We start from the raw sequence: 20,869 nt of genomic DNA, 5'->3' as shown, positions 1-20,869 counted from the left end.
TGTGTTCCACAGAAAAAAGTCATATGGGTTTGGAATGACACGAGAGAGAGTAAACGCTGACGGAACTTATACTCTGCGGCGAAGTATTCCTTTAAAAGGCACTTTTCTGACATCAAGATCTTGCATTCTCCAGTTAAAAGAAACCCAATACATTCTCTTTTATTCGTCCAGCTTCTCTGTTCAAGTCCTCTGACTCACTCTGGCACTGCAGCGGTGGCCATCTCCACCTTTCCACGCATGTCCTGGTCAATCCTAAGTAGAAAAAAAGTTGTAAGAGAATAAGGGATCAGAATCAAACCCATATCAACACTTCAATTTGATTCGAGAAGAACAGCCGTGTCACGCAAGTCGATACACGGACAACATCGCAAAAAGAAAGTCTCATGACTTGACACTCAAAGGTTTAGTTTGATCATCAAGACAACTTTTTGATTGCAGTTAAGAACGTCGTTATACAAACACAACAAGCAAAAAGATAACTTAAATCAATTAATGTGGAACTTGAGTCAGTTGATTCTACATTGTTCATTGTACTGGCTGTAAAACATTTTCTGAAGAAAATCGTAAGCGAAGCTTGTGCATTATATGTGGAAAACAATTTATCTGATGTAGACTAATCTCTAATGCTCCGTCATGTCCCATGTGATCTCTACTGTGAGGTTTACATAATGCCTTTTGGGTTGGACATGCAGTGAGTAGTAAGAATGTGCACTGGCCAGGCATGCATTTGGGAAAAAAATGTAAACCACCCCGTGACTTTACTGTTCAAATCCTTCACCATAAAGTCTGGTTTACCAGCATGGTCATACATACCAAACTAACAGCAGCAGAGCTGAGAGAAGAGAACGTCAGAATCTAAATCTGAGAGACGTTCATTTGAAACACAAGCAAGTTAGCAAGTGGCCAAAAACCTGAATTAAATTAATAACAGTTACTGGATGATTCAGATCATCCTTCAATGTTTCCTCTAAACAACATACTTCTTGCAGACCCAAAACTCACTGCAGACTCCGCATGGAAAAAGCAAGGGATTTACTGAATTAGAGCTAAATAAGTGTTTTAACAAGATTTAATAAATAATCCGTCTTTTTATACACTACCTGTCAAAAGTTTTTGAACTGTAAGATTTTTAATGTTTTTAAAGTCTCTTCTGCTCACCAAGCCTGCATTTATTTGATCCAAAAATACAGCAAAAGCAGTAAAATTGTGAAATATTTTTACTATTTAAAATAACTGCTTTTTATTTGAATGTATTTTAAAGAGTAATTTATTCTTGTGATCAAAGCAAAAATTTCAGCATCATCACTCCAGTCTTCAGTGTCACATGATCCTTCAGAAATCATTCTAATATGCTGAATTGTTGTTCAAGAAACATTTTTAATCACTATTATTAATATTTATAACAGTTGAGTAATTTTGATTCTTTGAAAAGATCCAATATATAAATCCATAATTATACAGCATATAGTATAATTTATACTTTCATTTAGCAAGGATGCTTTAAATTGATCAAAAGTGATGATAAAGACAATTATAATGTTACAAAAGTTTTATATATCAGATAAATGCTGTTCTTCTGAACTTTCCATTCATCAAAGAAACCTGAAAAAAATATACTTAGCTGTTTTCAACATAATAATAATGTTTTTTGAACAGCAAATCAGAATATTAGAATGATTTCTGAAGGATCATGTGACTGGATTATCTTAATTTGTGTTGAAGATGAACAAAGGACTTACGGGTTTGAAATGACATGACGGTGAAAAATTAATGACAGAATTTTAATTTTTGGGTGAACTATGCCTTTAATTGCTCCGGATGGTTGTTACTTTGTTTTATGATGAACACAGCAAGAAAACTTCAACTGCAATAGTGACTGGACAAAAACTACAGGAAATACTGCTTGCCTCAGAACATTTTATAATAAAAGGTCAGAGCAAGTCCACACTTTTGCTTTGGGAATACGTGACAAACTGTGCTCAATTTAAAAGTTAAAGTGCAAAACATCTGCATTTACAACGAATGATTATAGTTAGATGGCACACACAAAGAATTTAGCATCTTGATGACAATCAAAGAAGAAAAGCAGCTCAAAAAGCAACTTCTGGTTCAGAGACCAAGCATAGGTGAACACTTAATAAAGCCAAATGAGTAATTGTTAGTTTCGTGCATAGTCAGGCAAAGTCAACAGAGATACGGCAGGGATCTCCGGAATGAAAATACAGATACCTTTTATGTTTTTTCCTATTTTTTTCTTCGTCAAACCTTAGAGGAAAGGCAGGGAGAAGGGGTTAGGGCATAGAGAGTTTCTGAAGATACCACAGCCAACAGCAGCTAGTACTTGGGAGCAGATCAGACTTCCAGTAAAATAATTACAAAGCTAGAATACTGCTGAGAAAGGAGAGCAGTATGGAAACTTCAGTACGGAAGGTTATCATTTAGCACAGCCTGTCGAAACGGTTTCAGAATAATGAATGTACAGTAGAAACGGATCATTTCCTTATGAAAAAAAGAAGCAGAAGGGGCATATTAAAAGGATACTTACTGTTTAATGCAGTCTGGTATGGAAACGTACTCCATTGGGACAAGCTCAGCAAGGTCTGTCAGACTGTACACATACTTGATTTTCTGGCTAAATTTTGAGCTGTAATTGGATATTAAATAATACACTAATAAGGTCACTGCAGAACATCAGTTCATATTAAAACATATCTGAAGGGAACTAAAAAAGGACTGACCTTATAAAAGGTTTTGTGAGGGCCAGGAGGGTGCGAATAAACCAGGACGGGTGCACAATTATCAATGACTTCAAATTCTTCCTTAACCTGTAACAGAACAACGGTGTGTGAATACAAAAATTATACTTTGTGGGTGGGGGGGTTAGAGTTTGTATTAAAAATGAATGAAAATAAACTTTTTGATTTGTATTTCTTTATTTAATTTGAGAAAATTATAATGAACGCAAAAAAAAAAAAAAAAAAAAAAAAAAAAAAATCATCATTACGCATTTATTTCAATTTATCATCAGTATTATTAGAATGTTTTTACACATTATAGATAGTTAGAAAACAATAAAATAAATAAACTGAGCTGTCAATGGGATTTTCACCTTCGATCTATTTGCTGATAGCATTTTCTGAGCCAGCCCACACTCGGCATCTTTCGGCGCGAAGTGGCTCCGTTCAGGTATACAATCATATAGTTTTCAGCTACAAGCAGCTCTAGAGTTCCTATGACATACCTGAATGACACACAAAATGTTAGTTACAAAACCATTTAAGTTTTGAGGCATCAGGTGAGGACTTGTCTTTGTCAGATCAATGTTGCTAACAAACTTAAGCTGTTGTCACATCACAGACTGTAAAAAAAGATGGATGGCACATCTCCACTTCCTACCACTACAGAAAACTGAAGCCAAAACATCCCAGTATGGCTGCAGCTATCTTGCAAAAATGACGCAATTTGGGGCCAGATTTGGCGCAGTAGTGATTCATTTGGAGCCCGAGTCTGTGCAGTAGTGATTCATTATGACGCCTAAATCTGATACTGTTTTTGTTATGGAATACACTTGTTGGCTCGCATTGAGTTCACAGTTTTAATGTACACCATTGCTTTCATTTTTTTTTTTTTTTCAATATCAAAGATAAACTTTCTGTTGTTGCTTTCAGTATGCCTATAAAGGTCATACAAAATGATATGAGATTATCATTGTCACTGGTTTGTATGTTGTTGTTCCAGCCACTAATTAGGAACAGCAAAAACTCTGATAAACATGCAAAAGCTTTTTATCGCATGTCACAGCGTCGGACACAATGTGAGTCTGTGCAGCAGTGATTTATTTGAAGCCTGTGTGTGAACAGTATTTGAAGTGTAATTTGATTTTTTTTTTTTTTATCTCAATAGAGATATCCATCAGATTACGATCAAAATGTTTTAACTTCACTTTTTATGACGTGTGAGGCACACTTGGGTGACATTAGTGAAATCTGGACAAAATTTGGGGGCAAAAAAAAAAAAAAGTGTAGTCACTTTCAAACCAAGTAGCCTACCTTCTTACCACTACACAAAAGTGAAGCCAAAACATCCCAGTATCTTGCGAAAATGATGTAATTTGAGGCCAGATTTGCCTCTTTGCACAGTAGTGATTCATTTGCAGCCTGAGTCTGCACAGTAGTGATTCATTTGGAGCTAGAGTCTTCATAGTAGAGATACATTTGGATCCTGAGTCTGTGCAGTAGTGATTCATTATGGAGCTTAAATCTGCGCAGTAGTGATTCATTTGGAGCCAGAGTTTGCACAGTAGTGATTTATTTGGAACCTAAGTCTGCGCAGTAATGATTCATTTGGAGATAGAGTCTACATTGTAGTGATTGATTTGGATTCTGAGTCTGTGTGGTAGTGATTCATTACGGAGCCAGAGTTTGCACAGCAGAAGATTCATTTGGAGCCTGAGCAGTATTTGAAGTGTAATTAGATTTTTTTTTGTTTTGTTTACTAGAGACATTCATCAGATGACAATCAAAATGTTTTAGCTTCACTCTTCATGACGTGTGAGTCACACTTGGGTGACATCAGTGATATCTGGACAAAATTTTGGGGGCCAAAAAAAGTGGCCCAAGTAGCTCTCTGTTTGTACTAAATCCACATAACATATTGCTAAATCTGCGTGACGAAATCTTTCGCCTCACATGAAACATGCTAGTTACAGAAAAGCTGAATCATTGCTCTCTTTTGTCTGTTTTAAAGGGATCTTGACCAGAATAAACCACATCACTAGAAAAATAAACGGTTAAAAGCAGCACCCTAGAACTTACTTGAAAAGATTGTCCATGATGTATCTGTAATTTGGTTGATTGCTCTCAGGCATAAAGCAAACAGCAAAGACGATGATGGCATTCAATCCATCGCCATAGTAACCTGTGAAAAGGGGAACCGTGTTTGAAAGTGGCTACTGGCAAACGTTTGAACATTTTTACAGCAGTTACACAAGCTGACTGATCCAACGCATCTGAATCAACAGCTCAGTTTGCGCAATTGTTCATTATACAACAGCATGCAAAAGAGGCATTTCGAATGAAAGCCACAGCTGTTAGATGGCAAAAGGGAGGGGGAGGAAGTGAAAAAGGGAATAGACAGATGGTAACAGACTCCTGACTGAGTCTGTGGCATTATAAATTACTTATAAATTGTTTTCAGTTTCACCCACTGACAAGTTCGACCGTGGACAAATTGACTTCCTGAATTGTGCAAACAGAAAATGTCCTTGTATAGTTAATGTACAGGACACGTTGGCATGGAAAGGTGCGGTCACTGACCTCCATGGCTGATAACCCTTTTGTAGGGCTCAATGGCCTTCATGTCCACCCGGTGCTCCTGCTCTCCAATGCGGAAGACTCTCCAGCGACGGCCCTCCTCCCGTTCCTCCGTGCTGGTGAATTCCTGCACCGACTCCACTCCTTTACGCAGCAGGTCTGCGTTTTTAGGTTTCGGGAGGTCATCTGACAAGGGAAATAAAGAGATTATTTTACTTAATAGTTGTTATTTTTGAGTGCATGTGCGCCGTTTTCTTTTAGGGTTCAATTCAGTGACTGTATGTGCATTTATATGATCATGAATGGTGCTTTACTGATTCACAGTTCAAAAAATAAAAAGTAAATTACACTTGTTCTTTGGTGTTTTAATTTAGCAAAACCAACAATAAACCCAATAAGAGTGCAAAACAAAGTACAAATAAAAACTCTGTGTACTGGCCAAACGAACGAGTATTAAACAAAAATAAAATGGGCAAAAACACGAAAATAAATTACACTTTATAATGTGTACATCTCTATGATATTTACACATCAAAGCAAGTAAGTAGTACAAGTAAACTTTTAAATTAAAAATATGTAGCTGTTAGTTTAGCAACTTGCTAATGTACAAATATAAGACTCTACTGCAAAGGTAACTTATTTGAGCTCTTCAGATTCGTTTCTATTGTTGTAGAAAAAGTGCACTTAAAGGGACAGTTCACCCAAAAATTTAATTTCTGTCAGTAATTACTCACCCTCATGTCATTCCAAACCCATAAGACCTTCGTTTATCTTTGGAGCACAAATGAAGATATTTTTGATGAAATCTACCTTACTACCTTTCTGGGCCTTGAACGTGTCAGTTGCGTTTCTGTCTATGCAGGGACAGAAAGCTCTCGGATTTTATCCAAAATATCTTAATTAGTGTTCCAAAAATGAACACAGGTCTTACGGGTTTTGGAAGGACATGAGAGTGAGTAATTAATGACAGAATTTTAATTTTTAATTGAACTATCCCTTTAAATATTATTTCTATAATAACAGGGTTCATTCAGATACTGTAAATAAAATTTAAGGACTCTCACAGACTTCAAGCATTACTTTTTTTTTTTTTACTATTTGAAGTCCCGACCTGAAACAAATGATTTGTAATACGCCATCCGATTGGAGCGCTTTAAAACAGTGAATCATTTTGCAATACAATGGTTTAACTGATTCAGAGTTTCGAAAATCTCAATTTCACACCTCACTATGTGTTTTTTAAAATCGTTACAAGCGATGTTGAAATGCGAAAACGAATATCTTATAATTTGATCCGGTTTTTGCTAGTGAACCGTTCGAAATGAATGAACAAAGTCATGAGCTCGAATCAATCAGAGTTGTTCCAGTGTAAATGACTCGCTCAATTGATTCGGTTCATCTGTTCCTTGCCACGCGATTTGAAGTCCCGACTTGAAACAAATGATTTGTGATATGCCATACGATTGGAGTGCTTTGAAACAGTGAATCATTTTGCAACGCAATCGTTTAACTGATTCAGAGTTCCGAAAAGCTTTGTTTCACCCATCACTATGTGCTTTTTAAAATCGTTACAAGCAATGTTAAAAATCGAAAATGAATATCTCTTTTAAAGGAGAAGTCCAGGGATTTTTTTTTAATATAATGGACTTGATTGGTGCCCCGATTTTGAAGTTCCAAAATGTAGTTTAAATGCAGCTTCAAAAGGCTCTAAATGATCCCAGCTGAGGAAGAAGGGTCTTATCTAGCGGAACGATCTGTCAATTTTTTTTGGAAAATCAAAATTTGTATACTTTTTAAGCACAAAAGCTCGTGTAGCACAGGTTCTGGGATGCGCGTTCACATACCACTGAATCACGTCGAAAGGTCATGCCGGAACTACAGACCCAGTGTTTACAAAACGAACGCGCAAAGACTAAGAAAGTGCAAGTAAGTCAAAAGCTGTTTACAAACAAAAAGGTACAACGATGTCGGACGATTCTGAAGTTGTAGGAGAAAATAAGATGGAGTTTTTCACCATACTCGACCTTTTTTAGCCGGAGTACACAGACGATGAACATGATTCGTAGTAGTGATGAGAAGTTCGGATCATTTTACCGCCTTTGAGTCTCGTTCAGCAAAAGGAACAAATCTTTTTTTGAGTCATTTCGTTCATTTTAGCAAAATAAAATTACATGTTACTTCCCTAACACATCTACTGCTTACACAAAACTATAATGCTATAAGAAACAGAAAAGATTAATTCATTGTTTACCTGGGTCTTTAGTCTATGATTAGCTCACCTCACCTCTTATCTGACAAGTTTTCGGGTTTGAGTCGTTCGTTCATCACGTGACAGCCCCATAAGCTCAACCAATGCAGTGTGAGCCGGAAAAATAATTGATTAGTTAATCTCTCGAGCCTTTGGGTCGACTCGAAAAACCTGAAGACTCGAAACAGGTGAACTGATTCCAGTACAGAATCTAATAGGATGTTGCGCATGCACGACTGAACGAATCACTGCCCGCGATGACTCGTTCTTCCCGAGTCACATTAAAGATTTATTCAAAATGAACGAATCATTTAAGAACGACCCATCACTAATTTGTAGCATCGAAAAAAATGACTGATCGTTTCACTAGATAAGACCCTTCTTCCTCAGCTGGGATCGTTTAGAGCCCTTTGAAGCTGCATTTAAACTGCATTTTGGAAGTTCAAAATCAGGGCACCATTCAAGTCCATTATATGGAGAAAATTCCTGAAATGCTTTCCTCAAAAACCCTAACTGCATTACGACTGAAGACAGAAAGACATGAACATCTTGGATGACACGGGTGTGAGCAAATTATTTGTAAATTGTTGTTCTGGAAGTGGACTTCTGCTTTAATTTGATCTGATTTTTGCTAGTGAATCATTTAAAATGAATGATCAAAGTTACAAGTTTGAATCAAAAAGAGTGGTTCCAGCGCTAATGACTCACTCAATTGATTCGGTTCATCTGTTCCTCTTTTCATGTCTTCAGCATTGTTTTCTGACACTAACTTAAGTAAGCAAAAAAGCCATGTTTTTTGTATTGTGTGAATTTTGCGTAAAAAGATACATGCTTATTGGCAAAATTAAACACTTATTTCATAGATTTTTTTCAAGTACCTCTTCAGAAATATTGCTATTTTCAAAGGTTTTCCAGGCCTTAAATATCAAAAAGTCAAAGTACTTAAAGCATTTTAAGCACCTTGTACGAACTCTGATAATAAGTACTACAATATAACATTTACAGTATTAAAATATTACATTTAATCTATTTTAATGCATTAAACTGCAATTACATCATTATAAATATTTATTTTACAAATATATAACATGCACGTTTTAACAGAAATGACATTAAAGTATATTTTAGCTTACTATAATTGCTTGTCAGCACTTTCAGCAGTACAAGTAGGTAAAATGAAATTAACATAAACGTGCTAAAGTTCTACTTACAAGTAGGTGGATCAAAAAAGCTTTTTCTTTTACCCACTTAAGTATTATTTCCGTAATAAGTGTGCTTAAGCATGCTAAAATGGAACTCTTTTTCACAAAGGAAGGCTGTTTTTGCCTTTAGATTAAACAAGTGTTTTTCCAGCTTTGATAAAAATGATCCAGGACACCAAAATGAGGCGGATTAACAGAATCAGATCTGATGAGATTGGAGAAAAAAACCATGCACAAATCAAAATCCAACCATCAACATTCTCCAACACAAAAACAATGGATAACATCTGATTTGTACTGCCATATCATACCACACCACAGGGTGATATCGTAAAAAGAAAATGAAATCAATGCTGTAGGACTTGATCAGGGAGTAAAACATCCAGTCAGGTAACCTTACCACAAACCGCAGGCCAGCAGCCTGTCGAATACCAATGAGAAGAAACAACCCTTCCAGGATAGATAGAAGAGAGCAGCGGGATAGAAAAACAAAACAAGAACACATAATACTGTTTAACTAAGAGTTATTACACAAAGCCGGTCCATGAAAAGATCTCTGTAATGTTAGTGAGTAAAGATGGCTTGAATGGCTGCAAAATGACTAATAAGATTAGTTGCCATACAGGATTATGTAATGTTAAATCATTAACATTTAAATGTTAAACCACAGTCATACCTTCCCACTCAAACTCGTTGCTGTTGTCTGAAGGGGTGTCTATATCATCCAGGTCCAGTTCTGTACTCTCATCCAGCTCATCTGACAGGACCGAACCCTCACTGTGGTCTAGGTTTAGACTGATGTCCGGAGCCAAAAGCTTCTTTTTGGTTTTCTTTGCACTGTTTAGTCCATAAGACTGTGAAGCTGCAATTAAAGCTTAATTCATCACAATGATCCCTGAGCATAACAAATTTATAACTGTCTTATTTATCTGTATATTTGAGTGTATCTTTAATCATTAAGGCTTACCAGGTGCTCCTTCACTAGAAGAGCCAGTGAAAAGTTCATCATCAAGATGAAGATCCCCCTCTTCTGGGAGTGGTCTAGCAACCCAAATAAAACACATTTAAACTTTTTGCGATACAATTTAGAATCGTGTCATTTAAACCAGATTTTTTAAACCAGAATCTTTCTACATTTATGTAAGTTCACTATTTTACAGCTACTTTAAACATCATCCTATTAGATTATAATGTGTAACTGTTTTGACTTGGTTATTATGAAGCAGCTATTTTTGCTCTGATGACAGACTTATTCATTTTGATGTATAATCTTAATAATTGTGTGGTTTGCACAAAAAAGTACATCTTTCTCCTGCTATGAATTAAATAAACATTTAAAAGGATATTTGTGCAGATATTCTTTAATTTCCAAAAAAAAGGGAGAAAAAAAAAAAATCAAATGAGATGGCACAACTTTCGTTTGTTAATTGTATGTTCTTCAATAACTATATATGTTTTTATTACTTTTTTATAATATATAAACATATTAACTATATATTAATTACATTTTATAAATAGTTTGTGTAATATATAAACATTTTTTGGGTTAAATTTCCAGTTAAAAGATCAGTATGATTTTTAAAATGATTTTGAAAATGGTTTCTTATGCAAAATTCAAGGCTATAATATTGTGTAAAATTGTTACTTTATTAAAATTAATCAAATGTTCTCTATTTTAATATATTTCAAACTGTAATACTGTGAAATATTACAATAAAAAACTTTTTTATTTTAATCTTTCAAACCATAACATTGTGAAAGATTACAATAAAAAATGTTTTCTATCTGAATATATTTCAAACCATAATATTGTGAAATATTATTACAACAAAAAAATGTTTTCTACACTGATCAAAATTATAAACGCAACACTTTTGTTTTTGCCCCCATTTTTCATGAGCTGAACACAAAGATCTAAGACTTTTTCTATGTACACAAAAACCCTATTTCTCTCAAATATTGTTCACAAATCTGTCTAAATCTGTGTTAGTGAGCACTTCTCCTTTGCCGAGATAATCCATCCACCTCACAGGTGTGGCATATCAAGATGCTGATTAGAGAGCATGATTATTGCACAGGTGTGCCTTAGGCTCACCACAATAAAAGGCCACTCAAAAATGTGAAATCCGAAAACCAGTCAGTATCTGGTGTGACCACCATTTGCCTCACGCAGTGCAACACATCTCCATCGCATAGAGTTGATCAGGTTGTTGATTGTGGCCTGTGGAATATTGGTCCACTCCTCTTCAATGGCTGTGCGAAGTTGCTGGATATTGGCAGGAACTGGAACACGCTGTCGTATACGCCGATCCAGAGCATCCCAAACATGCTCAATGGGTGACATGTTTGGTGAGTATGCTGGCCATACAAGAACTGGGATGTTTTCAGCTTCCAGGAATTGTGTACAGATCCTTGCAACATGGGGCCGTGCATTACCATGCTGCAACATGAGGTGATGGTCGTGGATGAATGGCACAACAATGGGCCTCAGGATCTTGTCACGGTATCTCTGTGCATTCAAAATGCCATCAATAAAATACACCTGTGTTTTTGTCCATAACATACACCTGCTCATACCATAACCCCACCGCCACCATGGGCCACTCGTTGACATCAGCAAACCATTCACCCACACGACGCCATACACGCTGTCTGCCATCTGCCCTGTACAATGAAAACCGGGATTCATCCGTGAAGAGAACACCTCTCCAAAGTGCCAGACACCATCGAATGTGAGCATTTGCCCACTCATGTCAGTTATGATGACGAACTGCAGTCAGTTTGAGACCCCAATGAGGACAGCAAGCATGCAGATGAGCTTCCCTGAGATGGTTTCTGACAGTTTGTGCAGAAATTCTTTGGTTATACAAACCGATTGTTGCAGCAGTTGTCTGGGTGGCTGGTCTCAGATGATCTTGGAGATGAAGATGCTGGATGTGGAGGTCCTGGGCTGGTGTGGTTACACGTGGTCTGCGGTTGTGAGGCCGGTTGGATGTACTGGCAAATTGTCTGAAATGCTTTTGGAGACGGTGTGTTGTGCTGTGTGATAAAACTGCACATTTTAGAGTGGCCTTTTATTGTGGCCAGCTTAAGGCACACCTGTGCAATAATACTGTCTAATCAGCATCTTGATATGCCATACCTGTGAGGTGGATGGATTATCTCAGCAAAGTAGAATTGCTCGCTAACACAGATTTAGACAGATTTGTGAACAATATTTGAGAGAAATAGGCCTTTTGTGTACATAGAAAAAGTCTTAGATCTTTGAGTTCAGCTCATGAAAAATGGGGGCAAAAGCAAAAGTGCTGCGTTAATAATTTTGGTCAGTGTATTTTAATACATTTCAATCCGTAAAATTGTGATTTTGATGCTCAAAACAGTTTTTAATATTATCATTATCAACACTGAAAACATTTCTTAAACATTTGGATTCTTTGATGAATTAAAAAAAAAATGTTCAATAGAACATTTTTTTTTTTTAAATGGCAATTTGTTACAATATAAAGGTCTCTAAATTCACTTTTATAAATTTAATGTGCCTTTGCTTAACAAAACTTTTGTTTTCTTTCAAAAAACAAAAAAAAACAAACACATTTTGGTCATACCGCCCACTGCTACCACACACACACACACACACATATATACAAAAACACATACATATATATAAAAAACAGCCTACCTAGGGAAGTCTTCGTCTTGCCACTCCTCCTTTAGCTCCACCCCTTCCATTCTCAGCCGTGCCTCTGTGGTAGCAACCGACTCCTGGTGCTCAAAACTGAAGGATAAAAAAAAATAAAAATAGAATAAATCCACTAGACAACCGTTTGGTTTTTAAACAACCTTAGTTCATAACATGTTATTCACTCACTAAAAAAACCAATACATCCGAGTTGAAAGAGTCCAGAAGTCCAAATCCGATACTGGCTGATAGTCATTCATCACTGAGCTACAAACTTCTGTCGTTACTGAGAAATGGCTGCAAAGAGCTTCGAACTGCCTAATAAGACCACTGTACATTAAGACGCGTCTATCACATCTTACGATGTAAAATAATCCACATGGGCCTCTTTGGTACGTTAATCTCCAAAACAAAGGCATGTAAACTCCTTCATACACATCGAATTCTATTACAAACAAGATAAGCTCTTTTACAAATGGAAGTCGGTGAAGGGGTTTCACCTTCTTTGGGTGGTGAAAAGTCTAAAATTCTTGTAGTGTGTTCAAAGTTCAATGTTTTCGTCGTAAAGAACAAACCCGCTCTAATTTCTTGGAAACGGGGCAGATTAGGATGCCCTTCTTGCTAGAACTAAAGCCATTTCACAGCAATATCATTGAAAGGGTGGGACACTCAAGACCTCAGACTGAATAAAAAAGATATTACTAAACACTAGATCCAATGTCTGAATATATTGATAATTTAGAATTTAATTTAGAATTTTGAGCACAAACCACAGAAAAACTAAATTCATCCTCATGAGCTGTGCTCAGACTGGAATACTAGCACACTGCTTAGTGTGCAAAAATTGTGAAACAGTACGCAGTACATGATTTTAAAAAGTAGTAGGCCAGTTAACTCCTCAGCAACAAAAACAGTAACATTTTTAGTAGCATTTGTATTTTCTATGGGGTTTTCAACCCTGCTACCACAATTTGTTTTGTGTCTAAATAATTCAAACCCCTCATTTGGGTGATTTTGTAATAAACATTAAATTAACATCAGTAACAACAGAACAAATGTGCAACAGTTTTCAATAAAAAACCATGGCAAAAATCAGGGTAACAGGGTTGCTAATGGGGGAAGCTAATTTGGGAGCAAGTATTTTCAGTGTTAGTATTCAGCATTTCTCTTCATTTAATGGACTGCTATGGTGGCCCGATTTTGAACTTCCAAAATGCAGTTTAAATCGTATTTTCTCCCTCAACTCAATCATCCTACATCGTTGCAGAAGTACCGACCCAGTCTTTGCAAAGTAAACATGCAAAGAAGATCAAACACCCTTAACAAAAAAGGTAAAACAGCGATATAGGATAATTTTAAAGTTTAGGGAGAACATGAGATGGGAGTTTTTCGACACACCCTAACTGTCATGAACTGGAAAAAAACAGTCCAGGCAGAGTAAGACAAGATGAGCGTTTGACATTGAAAAAGTATATAAATTGTATTTTTATGAAAATAACCGATCTTTATGCTAGATAAGACCCTTCTTTCTCGACTGGTATCGTTTACAACCACATTTGGGATCGTTTGAAGCTGCATTTAAACTGCATTTTGGAAGTACAAAATTGGGGCACCACATCAGTCCATTATATGAAGAAAAATGCTGAATTTTTTTCCTCAAAAAACATAAATTTCTTTATGACTGAAGAAAGACATGAACATCTTGGATGACAATTGGGTGAGTACATTATATGTGAATCTTTGTACTGGAAGTGGACTTTTCCTTTAAACCCACTGAAGTCAGGGACGTAATTTCCACTGGGGACAGGGGGGACACTTTCCCCCCCACTTTCAAATTTGTTTCTTAAATTAATGTCTTGTATTGTAGAATGCACGCTCAGTACCGCTGAGAATTTGCGCGATTGTTAAAACAAAACTGAAAGTAAAATGCACACACACTTTCACAAGCAATTTTTATACCCCACGTTTAGACAGCGGTTCCCCAATGCACACAAATTAGGCTACATAACATAGGCTGTTACTTGTATGTAGGCTATAATTGTTTGTGTAGTTGTCTCTAGCTCTGTATCATGCTTGAAAAATTTAGTCTCTATTTGCACTTTGAATATTGAGAGAGTAGCCTATAGCCTACTTTGATTATGGCTGGACTTATTGTTTCCACTTAATACGACTATTTTTTGTTTTATTTATACTGTTTTTATTTATATTTGTAAAAAGATCTTTAGTTAGGAGGTCAAACGTTCTAGAAGCTCACAATTCATGTACAGTTCTAATGTCTGAAGAAACTCGTGAAATCATACAGCAGAGAAGCCAGTCAGTTGAGTTTATAATGTATGTAAATACAGGAAATGGGATTCAAATCGAAAATATTTTCACCCATTTTGTGCCGCCCCACCCCCCACGCCTAAACTAGAAATAAATGCTGTAAAAATGTTGTTCATTATACTGTAAAAAATAAAAAAACAATTTGTTGAGTCAGCTTAAAATAATTTGTTACCCTGCTGCCTTAAAATTTTAAGTTCAGTCAACTAAAATAAGTTTATTCAACTTAAAATGTTAAGTTGTACTAAGTAACAACTTAGATATTTGTATTTGCTAAATTTAACAGATGGGTAAGTAACTCAGCTGCCTTAAAATTTCAAGTTGATTCAACTCAAATATCTAAGTTGTCACTTAGTATAATTTAACAATTCAAGTTGAATAAACTTTTTTTGAGTTGACTGAACTTAAAATTTTAAGGCAGCCAGGTTACAAATTATTTTAAGTTGACTCAACAAATTGTTTTTTACAGTGTAGTTAATGCAACAGCTAACATAAAACAACGCTAAGTTATAGAAACCTACTGTAAAGCGTTACCAAAAAAAAGTAATTTCATTCATTTTAATATTTTAAAAATGAATAAAACTGACAGATTAAAAAAAGAAAGAGTCAAGGAGGAGATATTAAAAATATATGCGAGTGTTACTTCTATTTCATTTGTCACAAAGATAATGAACAGAAGGTTGATTGCATTGCATGCTGGGACATAGCATTCTACACAGTGCACTCAATTGCATACTGGTTGGTAAGTACATATATATTCCATACATTTATAAAATATGCATACTACACACAATAGTTATACTGCATCCTGCAAAAATAGCAGTATACGTGTAAATGATTGTGAACAGTCAAACGCCCTACATCGTATTCAATCAAAACTAATTTTCTAAGTCAAACTGGTTTTCAAAATCCAAAAATATCTCTTTTTCCCCATCAGTCTGTTATTTGTGTGTGTGTTTGTTTGTGTACAGGCTGTTATGTCTTCTGATTTTAATGAATGAGGCTCAGCAAAGGAGTCATTCATCCACCAGCTGTTTAGTCATTTCAAAGAGAGGCTGGCGCTCAGATGTGAGACACTGGTTAACTGTGGACGGGAGCTAATTGCCATGCCATCCATGTGGTATCCGTCATACTCCTCCAGGGGGAAGTCTGACACTCTTTACACCACCCTCCCTACAAGCGATCTGCAACAGTTCACCCTGTCATGTCATGGGACACAACACCGCATGGTTGCTCAAGTCACTTTGCGAAAACATTCCATAAACACAAAAAAATCTTTTAAAGGCTGTTTCAACTGTTTTTGTACGTACAATGAAAGTCAATGGGGTCCAAAAAAACTTCAGACTCTGACTTTCACTGTATGAACAAAAACAACTTTAAATGTCATCTTTTGTGTTCATGATGTGAGGGTAAGTTTTGTTTAAAGACATTTTAAATAAATTTGTCATTTTAAAGCCAAATCATAGACTTAGACTCTAAATAATGTAATGCACACAGATAATTATTTATAGAAACTATGTACACATCTAAGACTAAGCAGATAACTGAATAGACTGTACACACCTAGGGACTGTTATACATCTGCAGGCGTACGTTTTGCATGCCACCACACCCTACAGTAAAGGACAATAACGGCACACAAACAAATGGCACTTTACAAATAGCGTGTCAAATAAAGTCGGAAACTCAAATGTTTTTTTTTAAAGGGGACATATCTGGAAAATCTGACTTTTTCCATGTTTAAGTGCTATAATCAGGTCCTCAGTGCATCTACCAACCCAGAAACCTGAAAAAGGACTTTGTTTTGGTAAGCCTTTCTCTGCTTATGAAAAAAGGAGCCACTCAGATTTCGCTCCCCTTTGACATAGGAAAGGGATCTTTTTTAATATTACCGCCCCTTAATCTGTACATTTCAACCTAGTTTTGAAACTTTCTGTTTTCGCAAGCAACAATGGTGTACCAGTTCTAACTCCATGGCAAAAAAAAAAAAAGAGCAAAGCATGCTTACTGTTTTTTCATTAGCTGCACAGACTAGCGCAGAACACTATTATTTATTTTCTTTCCCAGCTGTTTACCTTCACAGAAATAACCGACTGTTTTTGTAACTCGTGTGTTTATAACAAACTTGTGTGTATTTCACAGTTTAAGCACAATACGACATGAAAGAAAACTTTTCTACTCGTGCTAGTGCTTCGGATGGGTGCGCTCAGAAAACCGTATATCAGAATTTCAAACTAATATGGTTTAAAACGCATGATTTCAGCGCAATCAAAACCAAACATGTTTTTTTGGTAGAGGATGTGAGGCATGAGTTGTAAAGGCACAGCTTTGTTCTGGAAAAGGGGGGCGGGGAGCAGCAGCTCATTTACATTTAAAGAGACATGCACGAAAACAGCGCGTTTCTGCTTCCACTCAAAATAGCCATTTTCAAAATGATATAATAAATGGTCTGTGCTGTATATTGAGCTGAAACTTCACTGACATATTATGGGGACACCTGAGACTTATAGGTCTCCTTTAACTCCTGTGTGACCTTTTGGACATTTTTGTCCATTTCAGTTTGTTTTTGTTTTCTATCATTTTGCCTGTGTTACTGCCAGCTGCATACATTTTGGCACAGGTGTGTATTTTTATTGGAATTTTACTATTTCTCCCCCATTTCCTTTAATCAATCTATTTTGCACTAGGTACAAAAAAATGAAACTTATTAAAACTTCTAATTTTAATCACAATGCCATTTAACTGTAAAATGATGCAATTTTTGTTAATAGACTTTTGTTCTGTTGGCAAGGCTTCAAAATTATTATTATTATTATTATTTTTTTTTATTTATTTTTTTTTTTTTTACCAGATGGTGCCATTTAGATTTGGCCAATAAAGCAAATACTCTTTCTGTTTTCTGCATATTATAGAGCCAATTTGATAAATAATGCAGCTATAATTGTGTGGGTATGTTGGTATGGATGTCAGAGTGTGGTTTGTATGTGTGTCATTAAAAAAAAAAATGTGTGCTTGCTTGTAATATATGAGAGAGAAAAACTCTAATCCAAATCACAAATCCAACCTCTGAGTGCACCAGTGGACTTTTGCTAGCATCTAGTGGTCTACCTAAAAAACTAATTTTTTGAGATATCAACCTCAAACTTGGAACACAACTTGTTTAGATTTATGGCTTTGATTTTCTAGCAGGTTTAAAGTTCAACACAATAGTAAATTTAGTACTTCAACTTACTAAACTTTTAGTTAATTGATCATTTAGTTAATTGTCAAGACAATTTTTCTAATTTTAAGTTAAGTTCTTAAATTTAATATATTTGTATTTTAGTTTATTATAGCATTATTTCAATGAATGAAAATTGTTTACGTTTTAGTTACAACAACTCAGCAGAGTTTTTGATAAATACTTTTTCTTCCAGTAACTTTGGTAACAGGGTTGAACGGTTCAGTCTGATGCAGTCAACATTACAAGATGCAAAAACCGAGAAAATTTTAAGATAGTATTTACTTGACATCCCGCCATGCAGTAGACATTTTAAGGAATGTTACTTTTTAATAAGAGAAAAAAATATACAGTAACAGGGTGGAGTACAAAATGTGGGGCACTAAATTATGGAAGCCCATTTCCGCCACTAAATTAAAAGCAAAAAGAGATAACTGCAACTTTTTATCTCACAATTCAGACTTTTTTCTTGCAATTGCGTGATATAAACTCACAATTCTTAAAAAAAAAAGAAAAGACAGAAGTCAGAATAGCATGACATAAACTACTAATAACAATTCTGAGAAATGTATATCTAGCAATTGAGACTTTATCTCTCATATCAATCTTTTTTCCCCTCAAAATTGGACTTTATAACTTGCTTTTCCAAGTTGATGTCTCACAACTCTTAGAATAAAAAAGGCAGAATTGCAATATAAACTTGCAACTGCAAAGAAAAAAGTTTGTTTTTATCTCGCAAATCTGCGAGATAAAATTGCGAGTTTATATCACACAACTGATGTTTACAACACACAATGGTAAGTCTGTATCACACAATTCTGAAAAAATTGCAAACTGCAAGATAAGCTCACAATTGTAAGAAAAAATCTGAATTGTGAGGTAAAAAGTCAAGCTCATCGTTCCTTTTTCATTTTTTATTAAGTGGCGTAAACATGCTTCTATACTAAATACCATACTTTTGGTAATAAAAAATATAATGAACTTAATGATAATTTAGCATATTACCTTAACATAACTACATTGTTGTATGATTTTACGTGCTGATACAGCTGAAAAGGGGAAGACATGAGGTAGAATGGGCCAAAATCAGTTTTAAGTTAAAAACAGATTAATAAAAACATGCAGCTTTTTATTTCAAAAGATGTTAACTGATGGACTGGTGTCATGTGGATTACTTGTGGATTATTATGATGTTTTCATAAGCTTTTTGGAATCTCATTCTGACGGCACCCATTCACAACAAAGGATCCATTGGTGAGTGAGGTAATGATGAAACTCATCTACATCTTGGATAACCTGAGAGTTAGTACATTTTCATTTGTACCTTAACTATTCATTTAAGGACAGACAAAAACGTTTGTTTTATTTAAAGCTGGTTATTTTACTTACTGCTAATTTTGTGTTGAATAACTTTGTTTTAAAACTTTAGAACTCTCCCAACGAAACCATGGGATTTCCTGAACTTATGACCAAAACTAGTCATGGAAAACCAAAGTGTAGCATATTCAAGGAATATGCCAGTTACAGTCGTAAAACAAAGTGTAGACAGCTTTGTTCTGAGACACAGGCAGTGTTGCCATTACCTTCCATTGTGTTCAGCTGGTGAAGAGTGTGTTTGCGCTGCTCGCACAGGAGTTGAAGTCCTCACGCCTTGTTTTTGTCTATTGTCTGGAGTCGCTGCTTCCTGCGGCGGATCTCCTGTTCTTGTCGGACTGTCTCCATTCGCCAGTGAATTCCCTGTTATGGAGTCCTGAGGTAGTTCTTCCCCAGAATGAACCGATGACGACGACGATAACGATAATGGGCTACTTATATTCCTGTTTTCTTGCGTCTCAGATGTCCGGCTGGGTGTGTCTGATTCGGGATTACTTTTGTTGGCGTTCAGATCACCGGAGTCTCTCTGGTTTGAGACTTCTTCAGCCGCTATTACATCTGTGGCCATGATCGATGACGGCTGATGTGTGATCAACTATAATCGATCAGCAAAAGGCGCAAGAAAAACAATCCTTTGCACGAAAAACAAACCTTGATATTCAAACAATAACGACTTCACATAGTCTTTGATGTCTCTGATTAATATTAATACTTATAATAGATCGTGTTTAAAATACCAGCATTTATATCGCTATCAAAGCAATCTTGCCCTTTTAAGTAAAGTCCCCGATGAGAGTGTGTTTAGGAGGCCAGCAGTGCGCAGCCAGTCCCTTTTCCTCTCCTGCTTCCTTCCTACAGCACGACTGCTGTCAGTTAAACACAAATAACGGTGAGAAATGCGTGTGGAAATAACATTTAAAATAGTCGATAACGGTCTAGAGGATTGATTTAACAGCTGACAAACCCCAAAGACCCATCTCATCTGTTGCTTTAACCGGCCGTCATTCTTCTTTTGGAAGTGTCGGGTGAATTGAGGTGAAGTCTGACTCAATAACACGCACAACTTCCGGTCACAATGTTGCTCGTATTCAAAATAGAAGTTTGTAGGTTTCTTTATTAAAAGTTACACATGGCTTTAAAGGAGTATCGGGTTTATGGTAGAAGTACAGTACCAGTCAAAAGTTTTTGAACAGTAAGATTTTTAATGTTCTCTTCTGCTCACCAAGCCTGCATTATTTGATTCAAAATACAGCAAAAGCAGTAATATTGTGAAATATTTTTACTATTTAAAATAACTGCTTTCTATTTGAATATATTTTAAAATGTAATTTATTCCTGTGATCAAAGCTATTTTTGAAGCATCATTACTCCCGTCTTCAGTGTCACATGATATTTTATTATTATTATTATTATTATTATTATTATTATCAATATTTAAAACAGTTGAGCACTTTTTTTTCAGGATTCAAAAGATAAGCATTTATCTGAAATAAAAAGCTTTTGTAACATTAC

At 35.7% G+C, this 20,869-nt stretch overlaps 1 protein-coding gene across 3 annotated transcripts; it reads right to left on the bottom strand.

The window, feature by feature from the left end:
- Positions 1 to 12: 12 nt before the first annotated feature.
- On the bottom strand, positions 13 to 20,419 carry bnip2 (BCL2 interacting protein 2). 3 transcript variants are annotated; one of them, XM_051100329.1, is made up of 11 exons: positions 19,567 to 20,419; positions 12,442 to 12,537; positions 9,730 to 9,803; positions 9,439 to 9,624; positions 5,316 to 5,498; positions 4,815 to 4,917; positions 3,110 to 3,241; positions 2,739 to 2,825; positions 2,546 to 2,644; positions 2,230 to 2,265; positions 13 to 252 (listed from the first exon to the last, which is right to left on the bottom strand). In XM_051100329.1, exons 1-11 carry the CDS (start codon positions 19,923 to 19,925, stop codon positions 195 to 197), a joined length of 1,413 nt encoding a protein of 470 aa, XP_050956286.1. In that variant the 5' UTR covers positions 19,926 to 20,419; the 3' UTR covers positions 13 to 194. The 3 variants fall into 3 exon arrangements, with proteins under 3 accessions (XP_050956286.1, XP_050956288.1, XP_050956287.1); XM_051100331.1 differs by lacking the exon at positions 2,230 to 2,265 and adding an exon at positions 814 to 861; XM_051100330.1 differs by lacking the exon at positions 2,230 to 2,265 and having other exon boundaries at positions 19,567 to 20,418.
- Positions 20,420 to 20,869: the final 450 nt, after the last annotated feature.

The sequence above is a fragment of the Labeo rohita genome, chromosome 25 (assembly GCF_022985175.1).
Source record: "Labeo rohita strain BAU-BD-2019 chromosome 25, IGBB_LRoh.1.0, whole genome shotgun sequence".
Taxonomy (NCBI): Eukaryota; Metazoa; Chordata; class Actinopteri; order Cypriniformes; family Cyprinidae; genus Labeo; species Labeo rohita.
This window is presented reverse-complemented; position numbering and strand designations above follow the sequence as displayed.

Bases quoted from the DNA above. Each gene is read 5' to 3' on its own strand.
- bnip2 (XM_051100329.1), bottom strand. From the start codon at position 19,925: ATGGCCACAGATGTAATAGCGGCTGAAGAAGTCTCAAACCAGAGAGAC. The intron at 5,499-9,438 runs GTATGACTGTGG...TTCCCTTGTCAG, and splicing joins CAACGAGTTTGAGTGGGAAG to ATGACCTCCCGAAACCTAAA. The intron at 3,242-4,814 runs GTAAGTTCTAGG...TGTGTCATTCAG, and splicing joins ATCATGGACAATCTTTTCAA to GTATGTCATAGGAACTCTAG.